Source organism: Mya arenaria, chromosome 14 (assembly GCF_026914265.1).
Source record: "Mya arenaria isolate MELC-2E11 chromosome 14, ASM2691426v1".
NCBI lineage: Eukaryota > Metazoa > Mollusca > Bivalvia > Myida > Myidae > Mya > Mya arenaria.
Genome location: NC_069135.1, coordinates 3856437 through 3870031, shown reverse-complemented (window position 1 = coordinate 3870031; position 13595 = coordinate 3856437). Strand labels below are relative to the sequence as shown.

At 35.4% G+C, this 13595-nt stretch overlaps 1 protein-coding gene across 1 annotated transcript in view; it reads left to right on the top strand.

Annotated features, from left to right (window-relative positions):
- LOC128217175 (ubiquitin carboxyl-terminal hydrolase 4-like) overlaps positions 1-13595 on the top strand; it is a 32509-nt gene that overhangs the window by 653 nt on the left and 18261 nt on the right. Inside the window, exons 2-9 of the mRNA XM_052924118.1 lie at positions 6328-6455; positions 7207-7316; positions 7754-7898; positions 8820-9024; positions 9553-9603; positions 11994-12126; positions 12456-12629; positions 13180-13338. Of these exons, the coding sequence (XP_052780078.1) occupies positions 6328-6455; positions 7207-7316; positions 7754-7898; positions 8820-9024; positions 9553-9603; positions 11994-12126; positions 12456-12629; positions 13180-13338 (1105 nt within the window). The remainder of the gene's footprint in view (positions 1-6327; positions 6456-7206; positions 7317-7753; positions 7899-8819; positions 9025-9552; positions 9604-11993; positions 12127-12455; positions 12630-13179; positions 13339-13595) is intronic.

Genomic DNA, 13595 nt, shown 5'->3' with positions numbered 1-13595 from the left:
GGATCACGTGAAATTCCGATATTGGGGGTTCTCTCAAGCGAGATTTTAGCTGTCAAAACTGACAATCGGTTTGTTTATCTTTTCTGTTAAATATATTTTGTCCCTCTTTTATGCATTTTATAGGTGATATCATGATAGGATGCTTATTTGGTGGTCTGTATCACGTCAAGTCCGTAGAGATCGCTTTTATGTATTTAAAGATATCCGATTTGTTAAATAATTACAACAAATTTCCAGCTGAAAACACTCAGGTCCAGTTAATTTTGAGAGCTTTTGGACTTTTTATAACTGTATAAAATTTTCAAAATGGATATGAATAATAACTGTGTATGCATACATGTGCTAGTAAATCTGTGAACTGTTTATGAATAGGATTTACTAATTCTATGCATAGAATAAACTCATTCTGATTGAGATCATTTATTTTCATTTAAAAACAATTTGACAATGATTGAGGATAACAGAATCATAAAATCACAGTAAATCACATCTTAATCAAGAATTAAATCGCAGACATTTTAAAAAGTAAAATATGAACAAATATATATAAACACATAACAAGTTGACTAGAAATTCTGACCAGCTAGCCTGAGCTAGGTGTTGATATTATGGTACTAACCTATGCAATGATATGAGGTAACAGGTTAAAAGCTCTTAGAAATAGTATGAGGTAAACCTTAAACCTGAACAAAATACACAGACATCACGAAAACTGGAGTGAACAAGATTGATGGCAAGATGCAACAATTTGAATTAAAATTCAAGCTACTTTGAGTATAAAACATTGAACAACTAAACAAAACCACAACCCATATAAAGTACTTATTACAATCAAAATTGTAATTTGGAGATTCTTTGATCAATAACATCAAGCATTTCTATTGCAGGTGAGAAATAATGAGCAACGAATTATCACTAGATTTGTTGAAAACAAAACTATGCCAATTAAATTCTAAATACAAGACATATGAATTAACTGATTACTTTATATATCAGTTTTAGTCCACCTTATTTTCATGGCAATAACAAGTATATCAATGTCAATTAACAACTATTTTCATCACATAACCTTCGGGCATCTTTTTGAGTGTTTCTCTTAACATTTGTATAGTGTTCACTTCATCTTCTGCTGTAAGTACATATTTACATGGAATAACAACGCCACCACCACTCTCAGATGGAGCAGGCCACGGTGGGAAACTGGGCGTCAGTTCACCGGTCATGATGGCACACACGTGTCCACCCAAATCAAGTACATTGTAAAAACAACTTGCAAGAATGTGTGGTACATGGCCAATTGGAAGGGCAGCTATATCTGACAACTTAAGCTGTCTTTTATCATCAGTTACCATGTCATGTAAAGTGATATCAAACTCAGAAAGTCCAGGAATCCACACAAGGCATGCATCTTTATCCTTGATGTTGGTATATTCCCTATCTACAACAAGCTTTGTCACAGGGTCAGTTATGGGGGGGTTTATCTTGTACATATGGTACCCCTTTATCACTGAGTTCTCTAATGTGATAGATGTATAACAGCTTGCTGAAGACTGTGGTTCATCATGGGCTTCCTTGTCTGTGGAGATATCAAGGCCTCTTCCTCTTCTGGCTTTGATGGCAGATATATTAGGTGGTGGTGGTACCTGAAGAAAATCATTTCAATTAAATACAGAATTTGTAAAATACATACATAAATAAACCTTAATGTTAATTTGATGTGTCTTCAAACAATATTATGTAAATGATTAATTTACAAGAGCCTTTGCAATCAAGCTACGAAGTACATAGGCTTTTCCATCAAATTAAATTAAAAAAAAAATGTTTTATTTACTTTTTACATGCAATCTGGACATATGAATTGCTCATTCGTGTCAATTAACCCAGAAATACATTCAGCATGCAACCAGCCATCACACAGGTCACACTGAACCCAGAGACGGTCACTATCTGATTCAATGTCTTCATCCCATGTCACTTGACACCCTTTACAAAATTCCTTTGGTGTGCCCTCTTGTCAGTACATTATCAGGATCAGTTTTCTTTGGCATTTTTCCCTTCTGAGTATTGGATTTTGACTTTCCCTTTTTCTGTGGTTTGTTCTTTTTAATGAACGAAAGTCTTGCTTTCCTTTCCCTTTCAGCAAAACTTTTAACTTTTTCAAGTTTCTGAGTGAAAGGGTACGAATGCTTTCTGATGAGGTTAGATTGTCAGGTAATGTGTTAACCAATGTCTTTCTAACAGGTTTTAATGATTCCGGTGCCTTAGGAAAAACTAACAAGTCTCTTAACACAGGTGATATCAAACTTGAACTTGATGGCATGTCCTCTGGAAGTACAGCATGTCTGTCTTGCAGAGCAGTATCTGCAAGTAAGCCCAATCCTGTTGCCTGACTAGTTTCTTTGCTTGGATGAGCCTTTTTATGGAGTTTTCGGTAGACATCAAAACATGGTGAAATGCCTTCCATATCGTATCCTTCCTCAATCCTGTTATTGTACTTGTCACGAACAGGAGTGGCCAGAGTTTTTTCAAATACACTCAGAGCTCCTTTTGCTCTTGCTGTCTCATGCAATTCTTCCTAATGCACTACCACAACAGCTTTTTCTTCCTCAACAAGTGACTTGCCTGAAAATGTTAAACCAGGCTTTAACATTTCACTTGTGATCTTCATAGAGTCAACTGGGTATATGCCGGATCACTTAAACGCATTTATTACAGTGAGAGGTTTGTAGAATTCTAGGTATGCTACATTCAGTTTCTCTGCAAAGTTCTCCTTTCCAATTGTTTTTCCAGGGTTTTCACGGCTGTATCTTCTAGAAACTAAGTTCCATTTTCCTTTCAGAGGACCAAAGACTCCTTTATCAAGGGGTTGCATCAAATGTGTTGCATTTGGTACAATTCTGTATATTTCAATTCCCTTAGCTTTTGCATGCATGAACACTGTATGGTCAACATGACTGCCTACACTATCAATCAGTAAAACTACAGGACGCTCTTGCCCAGCATACTTATCAAAGTGATCAATGAATTTATCGAATGTTTTAGAATCCATCCAGCCCTTCTTTGTGTATGCAATGGCACTACCCTCTAAAGAACCATTCAGTGGGTTGTATGATCTAGGTTTAGGTTCAGGGAATACGAAAAAAGGTGGCATCATCTCTCCAGTTGCTCTGCCGCAGTACATCACGGTTAGGCGCTGCTTTCCTGCAGTAATGTGTGGTACTGCAAGGTCTCTCCTTGTAGGGCCTATAACCTTCGCTGAAGCACTTCCCATGTTAAAACCGGACTCATCTGCATTCCATATGCGGCTTGGTTTGTCCAGACAGTCAATGCTTATCAGAAAGTTCCTGTATTTACTGTACCACTCGTCAATAACAGATTTTGACAATTTTGACCACTTCAGCTCCAGTGGCGTTTCCGTCCTTCTGTCAATGATGTTGCCATTTCTGTGTTTGAATGCTGTGAACCACTGGTAACTAGGTCTACCATCTTTAAAAGGTGTTTGCCTGTTTTCTTTTTTGACTATATCTTGAACAAAGTCAAGGAACTCACAAACCCGTAAACCCATTCCGCGCTGGGCCATTTCACTTAGCCATTCGGCCATGCTTTTTTCCTCAGCTGATGAAAAGACAGTTTCCGGCCCCTTAATCTTTTCAATGTCTACTTCCCCTGAATACCTCCTATAAAGAAACCCATACGAGACCCCATATTCTCTAGCTGCTTTTCTTAGTGAAAGTTTTTCATTACATACACTGTATAATACTCGACGAACATTAGCCGCTTTCTCTGGAGTCATTTTCTTTCCCCGATACTTCTTTGCTATGGCTTTAGCTGACTTCTGTGCTGGGCTACTACACGAAGATGCCGCACCCCGTCGTTTAGGACCCATATTCTGCAGTACAATAAGAATTTCAGTTTCAAACATCACCTTGTTTTATAACAGAAAAAAAATAATTTCTTTAAATATGAAGAAGGCACCATTAAATTAATCTAAGTGAGTTTATAATTTTTATGGACCAAAAATTAGTTTTCCTGGCAATGCATCTGAAAACGCTTATTTTATGATTATTATACTCTACTATAAGATATCAAAATTGCAGAAAAAATACAGTAATAGCATAAAAAAGTATTTTGGTTTTAGTGGGGTTCAAACCCACACAGGTAAAACGAAGAAAAGAGTAGAAGACAGCTGGCTAGTCCACACGGCCACCTGAACTTTAACTAAAGATTTTACAAACCATGAGCGAGTAACTTTGATATTTGTTTCAAATAATTTATTTTGAGTGTACCCTGCTACAATATGATAATGTAAATGTGATGTTCTGTTCCAGATTCAAATGGTTACTTACCTCCACCAACTCTTCTCAATAAATTATGTTGTCAACTCTGCCCAAATTCAATCTTCATTCATCTGTAAAACACAAGTGATATTTTTAAATACAATCACAAACTGCATGGTATACACTTATGGAAGTGGCAATTCTTGATACCAATTAAAACACAGGCGTCTTTTAAAAGCTGATAAATATCAGTTTTATGATATTAAGTGAGTACAGTACTGTACATCATATTTATGTAGGATAAAAAATCAAACATTTGAAACTAAATTAGATATGTGTGTTATAATTCATATTTTAATCATAATTAAAGTAACATAAGTATCCAGCAATGTTTGTTTTATGTTTAAAAAAATCGGCAATGACAAACTGGTACAAATTCACTATTTTGAGAGAACCCGTCAGACTCACTGCATGAACAAAATGGTGTTCCGCTATTGCCCACACGTAATTATGACCGCCAAATTCTAACAATTCATTGATAAAAGAAAAGAATGCTATGCATTTTTAAGAGGTTATATATTGGCCTTTCATAAAATGTATAAATTGTTCACTTACACATTGTAGTTGGACGAAAAGTTCTCAGAAAAAGCAAATTGAGGTTGAACAACTGGGTCACGTAAACAGTTGCATCGAACGTTCGTATGATACAGATGATTTTGAAGTTCGATTAAAAAAATATTTGTTGTGATTTTCACAATCACTTTAAAGTACATAACTGCCAATTTTCAGAAAAAAATACAATTAAATAAATTTTATAGCGTGTATTCAACAAGAGAGTGATCTGCTATTGGTTATGATCCGCTAAGGGTAACTTGACTGTATTTGGACTGACATACAGATTATATGATAATGTGAGACTGTGGACATACATGTAAAGTAATTAGTATAATAAAAAATAAGGTTCGAAATAATAATGGGTCTCGTTCGACTAAAATGAAATAACTTCATGATAACTTATTAGCCACAGTAATGTGTGTATAGAGATTTTTTTAACATTTGGATATTTATTTTGTTCCCTAAACACCACAAGTCAACTGATTCATACCAAAGTTAAATAAATTCTTCAACAGTAAATAGGTGTGAATGCTAAAAAGGTTCTAAGTGACATTGAATAAAGAAGCAGATAGAACCTTTTCGCTTTCACCCTTCTACTATAACTCAACAATATTTAACACTGCATTGTTAAATAAAATCACAAATTATTACACTTAAGTGTTTCATAAAACACAAATTCAGATCAATCTGTCAACAAAGCATTGCCACTTTTTAACTATCTAGCAGGTTCCCATAATCTTTCTGCTCAATATACTTAGTGCTGGGATCTGTCATTCTTGGCTAGGAAAACAACAAGTGGGATATGAACGCATAGAGTCACCAAAACAAAAATTGTCAAAGACTCTGAAGTGGCTATTTATATGGACTAGATATGTAGACAAGGTAAAGACATGAAATATGAAAGTCAAATCATACATGATGTACATGATAATATCCAACATAGCTGCATACTCTTATTAAAATATCGGTAATCATCTGTGGCGAATTGTTTTTTTATCTCACCAATTTGGGGCCCAAACTTTGTCCCATTCCCAATTCACAATTTGTTTTTCCTCAAGTATGAATTTTGTAAGCAAGGGTTTGTATATTCTTAAACAGACTACCCCTTTTTGTGGCCGAATTTTGGCCCCAATCCCCTCCTGAAAAAGGTAAACATGCCATTCATGCATATTACCATAGGTTTGTGTGAAAATAAGTTGAACATGAAATGAATTGTGTTATCAGAATTATGAATTAGTATTATTCCCCTTATTGCCAACACAACGCTATTTTTACCCTTTCAAAGGGCCCCAAAATCATTCCCTTAGAAGTGAGAAAATCACAGGACTATCTTTTCTGTGTATTGCGTTCATTTCTTAATGGTAGAGCGTCCGCTTCTGGAGCTTGACCCCTGGCCGCCTCATATTGAAGGTTGCTTACATTTTAAATTTAATAGGTACATACTGGATGTGAAATGGTTCAAGCAGTGGAAAAGCTATGTAGGTTACGACAGCTGGGACAACTACAATGTTGGAGATGACTCTGCCAACCCTGGACACATAGACAACACGCCGCTGTTTGAAGGTACTCCCTTAATTGGCTCTGAGCTTGAATAAGTCTTCAAACTAAACTGCTAGAATGGCAAACCAATCTGATATATACTCATCCAAAACGGAAATGATTCAAGGGAATCAAAATATTAACATTCTTAGAAATGCCTATTGCTTCAAATTCATGTATTATGAAAGTTCACGATTGTGGAAACCAGAAGTGAGTCTTGTGCAGGCCAAAACAAGGCACATGAAACAAGTTTCACACTGTCATCTGGTGGCACGGACGTCACTGTGGTGACTGCCTCTTCCTGTAAAAACGTCTTAATTACATATGACTAAGGTAGGTTGTGATACTGTATGATATCAGTTATATTGATATTTGTGGAAAGGTAAACCTTTTATTGTGTCCATGTATCTTTTTTGAAATTGAGCCATCCCCAAGAAAAGCGACAAATATCAAATTGTGTTATGAATGATAATGAATAGAATAATCCATGTGATTTACCCCAAATCTTCCCTTTTTAATTTTCTGACATAATGGTCAATAACATTTTGTTTTGGCGTCTAATATAAGGAAAAACATCTGAACAATGTTGAGTCAGCTTTTTTATGAGTCTAAGATGCTTAATCTATAAACTTGCCATATATCATTCCAGCCTTTTAATTCAAAGCCAAACCAAAAAGCAGATTTGAATTAGTACAGGTGTACTGTGTTACTGGCATGTGTGTTTCAGTGTTATGTTTCCCCACATGTATGTGAAGAGTTGATATATGCAATTCAGAGGGCAGCACAAAGATGAAGGAGCACCTTATTGATGACCTTGATTACACGCTGGTGCCTGCTGAAGCCTGGGAAAAGCTTGTCGCTTGGTACACTCTCTTCGAAAACCAGGTACTCGTCCTCATAATCATGCATAACAATTAACTTAAATGCAATCTGAAAGTAGTTAGTGTTGACATCTCTTGAATTGTTTTCAACAATGTTTGAGTTTGAAGATCTGTATTTGTTATTTATCAGATTGTGTGAATATACTACAATGACAGTCTTCGAAATTAGACTTTTGTATAGTCAAGCCTGAATTCTATGCTAAGTTTTGAATAAACATTGCTATATAAAATTCAGAATTAGAGCAAGCCTGGAATACATTTTACCAGTGCAGGGCTTGCAGGCTTGTGTTAATTTTGACCACTGCAATGATGCAATGTTTGATATCTTACTAAAGTTTATACTCTTAAAGCATTTAAGGTAATTCATGGTTGTTCAGAAACTTATTTTTTCCACCGGATTCATTACCACTCTAAAATCAATTGTGGAATTTTGAATTTCAGGAGCCTTTGCCAAGAAAAGTGATCGAAGAAGGTGTCTACAGTAAATCTTTGAAAGTAGAAGTTTATCCATGGAATCTGAAGATTTGTGAAAATTCCAAAACAGAAGAACAAATAATCAAAGAATTCAGTCGCTCCGACACAATAGGTGAGTGTCACATTGTCATACATATATGAATGCAGAGTAAATAGCAATTTTTTGACAGTCAGGAAGCAAATATTTTTGTCAGCTTGAAAAAAAACATCAATTGATAAATACATGTTATGAGATTATTTTTTCATGAATCTCCTTGAATTTCCTATATATTCGGGGGAGGGCTATTCCATATAAACATACAACCCACCCCAGTAAGGCAGTTTCAAATTTAACTGTCCCCCTTAAAAAGTTTATAAAATGTGAAAAGATTGTCAATCAAACAGCAACCTCCCTATGTAGAATTTCTTGATTTTGCTTTGCTGGTATGATCAAATGTAATGGCCATAATGTTAAGAGTATACCTAGTTTACAAGAAAAGTTCAATATTTTTACAGTTTACTTTTATCCAGTTTGGTTATATGCCTATCAATATCCATATCTTACAGTGAAAAAATAGCATGCAGTATGATCCCATCTAATACTAGTGCCATGTGTGTGCCTTTAACACACTTTTATTCATATAAGTTTTTGTGATATAAATGAAGCATATTTTTCATAAACATGCTGTATTTCAAGAAGTCAATGAAGCATATTTTTCATAAACATGCTATATTTCAAGAAGTCAACTGCTGAGTGGTGTTTTTATCAAGAAAATGCACTTAACCATTAATGAGATTGATGTATTACCTCATGCCTGGAATATGAATTGCGAGAAATGTCGTGTTAACACTATGTTGATTAAAAATACAAATGTTGTGTAAAAACATGAAATTATTCAAAGTAGGCAAAGAATAAAAATTAAAATGCAATAGGATGCTTTTCTGACAACATGTATCATATCTCGTTTGGTTTGTAAACATGCATTCGTCTGGACTGTTTAGGTTCCATATTACATTCTGCTTTTTCCTTGAGTTTATTTTGTTCTGTTTTTAGAGCAACTGGAGAAGACCATGCGGCAGGAGTTTAACATCAACGAAGACAAGGAGGTTCGCCTGTGGAACCGCTACATGACAAATATGTATGAGCCTCTTAACAAGAAGGAAAACACACTCCAGGATGCGGGGCTGTACTCTGGACAGGTTGTTGTTATTGAGCTCAAAAACGATGATGGAACTTGGCCTAGACAGACTCCAAAGAGGTTGGCATTAAATGAATCATCATAAATTGATGCTTTTTGGTGGTTAAATGATAAATTATTGTGCATTATAAAATGATAAACTCATTGTTTGAAACAGTAAGTTTATTCAGATATCAATTTACTGTTTCCTACATTTTAATTTGTCGTTTTTAATATGACATCAAAAAGCTTAAACATGAGTTTTTCTGAACAAACAACAATTGGTATTATTTTTGGTGAAATGTAAAGAAACTATGTCTGTTTCAATGAGAGATTGTTATATATTTAACTTCATAACATTTGCTATTTTACTCCGAAGCAAACAACCATCAACAAATTTGCTGTACACTGAGACCTCTTTTTTCAAGTTTAATGGGAATACTTTTTCAAAATGACACAGTTTTCTGCTTTAATGCATTGAAAAATTTGGCTACTCACTTCACCTTCTAAGTCCAACATAGTTATGTTATTAACAATTAATACCTCAATAAGATTGTGTGTAATGAATTAAAGAGATAATATTTTAAACTCCCATCTGAAATATTTCAGTTCCTCATATGGCAGCACCTCCACGTCTACGAGTACATCCGTGTCAACCAGGTACTGTTTGGTGTATTGCTTGTCTTTACAGGGCTTGCAATTGTATTTTGGGTGTGACTAGATTATAAGTATCTTCCATGGCCGAGAGTGTAAGATAGGTTCATTCTGACCCGAGCGTAGGGTGTTTTGCGGAAACGAGGTTTACCGAGTTTCCACAAAACAACCTGCGCGAGGGTCGGGATGAACCTATCTTACACGAGCGGCTATGGTAGATGCTTTTTTTCCCACCTCAGTTAAACAAAATTAAGTAAAAATGTATTTTTTTGCTTGAACTCTCTTGTGCTTAGTGAAAATAATTGCGTACGAATATGTGATAATTCGTGGTTGTCATGGATATTCGCGCAGTGATTCAGAGTATGTAAATGGTCTGATCGGTCTTTAAATAGTTCTAAGAAGAGTGAAGCATTATTTCTTGAAAGGTGCGTGAAAACTGTTTTCTGGTGACATTTGAAGCGAGAAATAATTAACTTGCGTTCTAAATATTGCCACAAGACAAGGTTTCCATGATGCGCTACAGACAACAGTCTTCAACAAGGGAGGTAATTACAATGTGGTGACCATTAAAAGAAGTTCCATACAGGCATTTTATCTTCGTCCGTGGGCATAAGAATTTTTAGCATGGTTAAATTAATGGATCTACTTATCTGAGGTGGGAGAAAAAGCAGTCCATTTAAATACATATTCTCTTCTATTAAAAATAATAATTCATTCATGCATATTTTACCACCAAGTTCTGAAGTAACAACATCCTACAATATAATTCTCCTACAAGGATTTTGAACATAAGTTTTTTCCAAAAAATATAAGTCTAGGGCTCCCTTCCCTTTACCCTCTTTTGATAGCTGGTTGGATAGGGAAATCATCTCATGTTAGTTATTTAGTACTACTTTCAAAGATACATGTACTCTGGCATTTTCATCAACATCGACATCTATCTGGATTATTAATGTCAATGAAGCAAAAATAAAATAAAAATGAATGCATATAGTGACATTGTTCTTAAAGTATGGAGAATCTGAAACTAGTGAGTGTGGACACCTACAGTATCTTCTTGAATGATACATCTGTACTACTCATAAAGGTGTTTTCTACTTTGCAAGTGACAATTGTCTGTCTGAAACAAATGGCCTTCAGCATTTACGTCAACATAAGGATTAATTAATGTGGCTTCAGTTTCTAATTAGTGTGTAGATGTTTTGGTAATTAATAAATGTGAAGCAGATGGGCAGGTCTCATACAGTTAATTCAACTTTATTGTTAACATTGTTTCAATTGCCCTTGAGATGTATTGTCATTAATGTTGCATGAAATGTTAATTATAGCATTTTTACAAACTAAGCTGTCCAGGTTGGTCATAGTTTTGAGCCTGCACAGCGACTTGAACCTTGGCCATAGCTCAAAAACCGATAGAGATATTCACATGGAACCTAGTGCCAGTGAAGATTATAAGTATCTTCCATTGCCAAGAGTGTAAGATAGGTTCATTCCGACCCAAGCGTAGGGTGCGCGAGGGTCGGGATGAAACTATCTTACACAAGAGGCTATGGTAGATGCCTTTTCTCCCACCTCAGTTAAACAAAATTAAATAAAAATGTATTTTTTTGCTGGAACTCTTTTGTGCTTAGTGAAAATAATTGCGTATGGACATGCGATAGCACGTGGTTGTCATGGATATGTGCACATTGATTCGGGTTATGTTAACAGTCAATTCGATCTTTAAATAGTTTGGAGGAGAGTGACGCATTATTTCTTGAAATGTGCGTGAAAACTGTTTTATTGTGACATTTGAAGCTAGAAATAATTAATTGGCGTTCTAAATATTGCCACAAGAAAAGGTTTCGATATTGCTACAGACGACAGTCTTCAACAAGGGAGGTAATTATAATGTGACGACCGTTAAAAAGGAGTTCCATACGGGCATTTTATCTTCGCCCGTGGGCAAGACAAGAATATCTAGCATGGTTAAATTATTGGATCTACTTATCTGAGGTGGGAGAAATACACATATATACAGCAAGGTCCATAACTCTTCCCTGATTATTTTCGAGATTTTTCAGTTTTCGATTTTTTAGCTTTTACAATGAAAAAAACAACACAAGCTTTTGATCCTTGGAGCTCTTACTCTTGTTTTTGTAAGACTTAATAAATTTCATGGATAGTTATTTACACACATATATTGAAATAAGGCATTTATACAGAACCAGTCTAATCAACAATTGAAGAAAAACATTATTTAAATCCTTCAAAAGGGTTTCAGTGAAATTTTAATTTTCAACACAAAAATCAATTGAATCCATCATTTGCTTCAGAATTTCAATGGTGAAAGGTTCTATCAATAATTTATGATCATGCATTTGGTAATCTCATATTACACCCTATTGGCTACTTAGGTCAGGAAATACCTACGGTGGTGACAGTAATGAGGGAGGGGGCTTCTACAATCGACAACAGAAGAGTGTCACCCCAGGGCTGTGTGGGCTCTCCAACATAGGAAACACTTGCTTCATGAACTCAGCATTACAGGTAATAAGCTTGGGTCAAGTGTGTGAACTGCTTTATGAATATTTAGTTGCAGGTTTATTTGGTGTAAATTAAGTCAAGAAAATGGCTTTCAAATTTAAAAGTTTTTGATCTTGATTTCCACTTATAAACAAACTGGCATTTGTTCAGAATTTAATTTTAAATATAGTCTAAACATTTAAAGTGAAAATGCAAAATCATCAATTGTTATGAATATATTATTAAAACACAACCACCTGTACTATGTAAACTGGTAGCCAATAAATGTCACAGCGACTTACGACAATATGAATCCTTCTGCTCATGAGTACCAATGTCCCTTCTATTTTCAGTGTATGAGTAATGTACCACACCTAACTGAGTATTTCCGCTCGGGAAAGTGGGCCAACGAGGTTAATGAGGATAATCCTCTTGGTATGCATGGGGAGATAGCCCGCTCTTACGCCGAGCTCATCGACACTATATGGTCTGGCAACAATAGTTTCACAGTGCCTAGGAATTTCAAGGTTTGCAATGATATACTAAAATAGAAGAAAAACATCCACTGTCTTAATTGAACCATAAGTAATAACCATTTTGGCTGTTTTCTGTAGATGATACTAATGATTATCAGGGCTTCTAAAATTTTGAATTCCCATGGGTCCTGGCCTGTCGATTATAAGTGTCTGCCATTTAACAGATATCGAGTAATCATTGAAGCAGAATAAAGCAGTTGGTCTGATGGTTATCTTGACATGTTTATTAGGGGAATTTGGGGATGTGTGAAAGGTAAACAAGGTTTGTTTACTGCAATTTCTACATATTTTACCGACTTAGCCATTCCTAAATTATAAAAAAATGAACATTTTGGACAGTCTTTTAGCCATTTTCTGTGAGTGAAATAAGTCAGCTTTGGTCAAAATCAGTCCAGACGCATATTGTAAGTTTTAAATTTTAGATACCCTGATGAATATATATACGGCAAGGTATGAATTCTTTGTAGCACACATAGCTCATTTGTGTGCTATCTGCATGTATTGAAAAGATCCTGTATTTATCCTGCTTATGTATTTACAGTATGCAGTGGGTAGGTTTGCGCCCCAGTTCTCCGGCTACCAGCAACAGGACTCCCAGGAACTGATGGCCTTCCTCCTGGATGGGCTGCATGAAGACCTCAACCGTATCAAGAAGAAGCCTTATGTCGAGCTCAATGATGCAGAGAATAGGCCCGATGAGGTGGGTGGGGAATCCTTTAGTGATTCTAATTATTTGATTAGGAGCTATACAGTGAAGCTATAATGTGATGTTTTCTTTGAGAACAAAACAGAAAATTGACTGAAAAATATTTGATCTGGTCGAATGGAAACCTGGTTAAAATTAACAGCAGATCAAAGATTTGAAAGATATTGCACATGTTATTTTGATAAAACTGAGATGGCTGGGATTAGAAACTTAAATAAAGCATCAAAGAGATTCTGACTGTATTTAAAGAG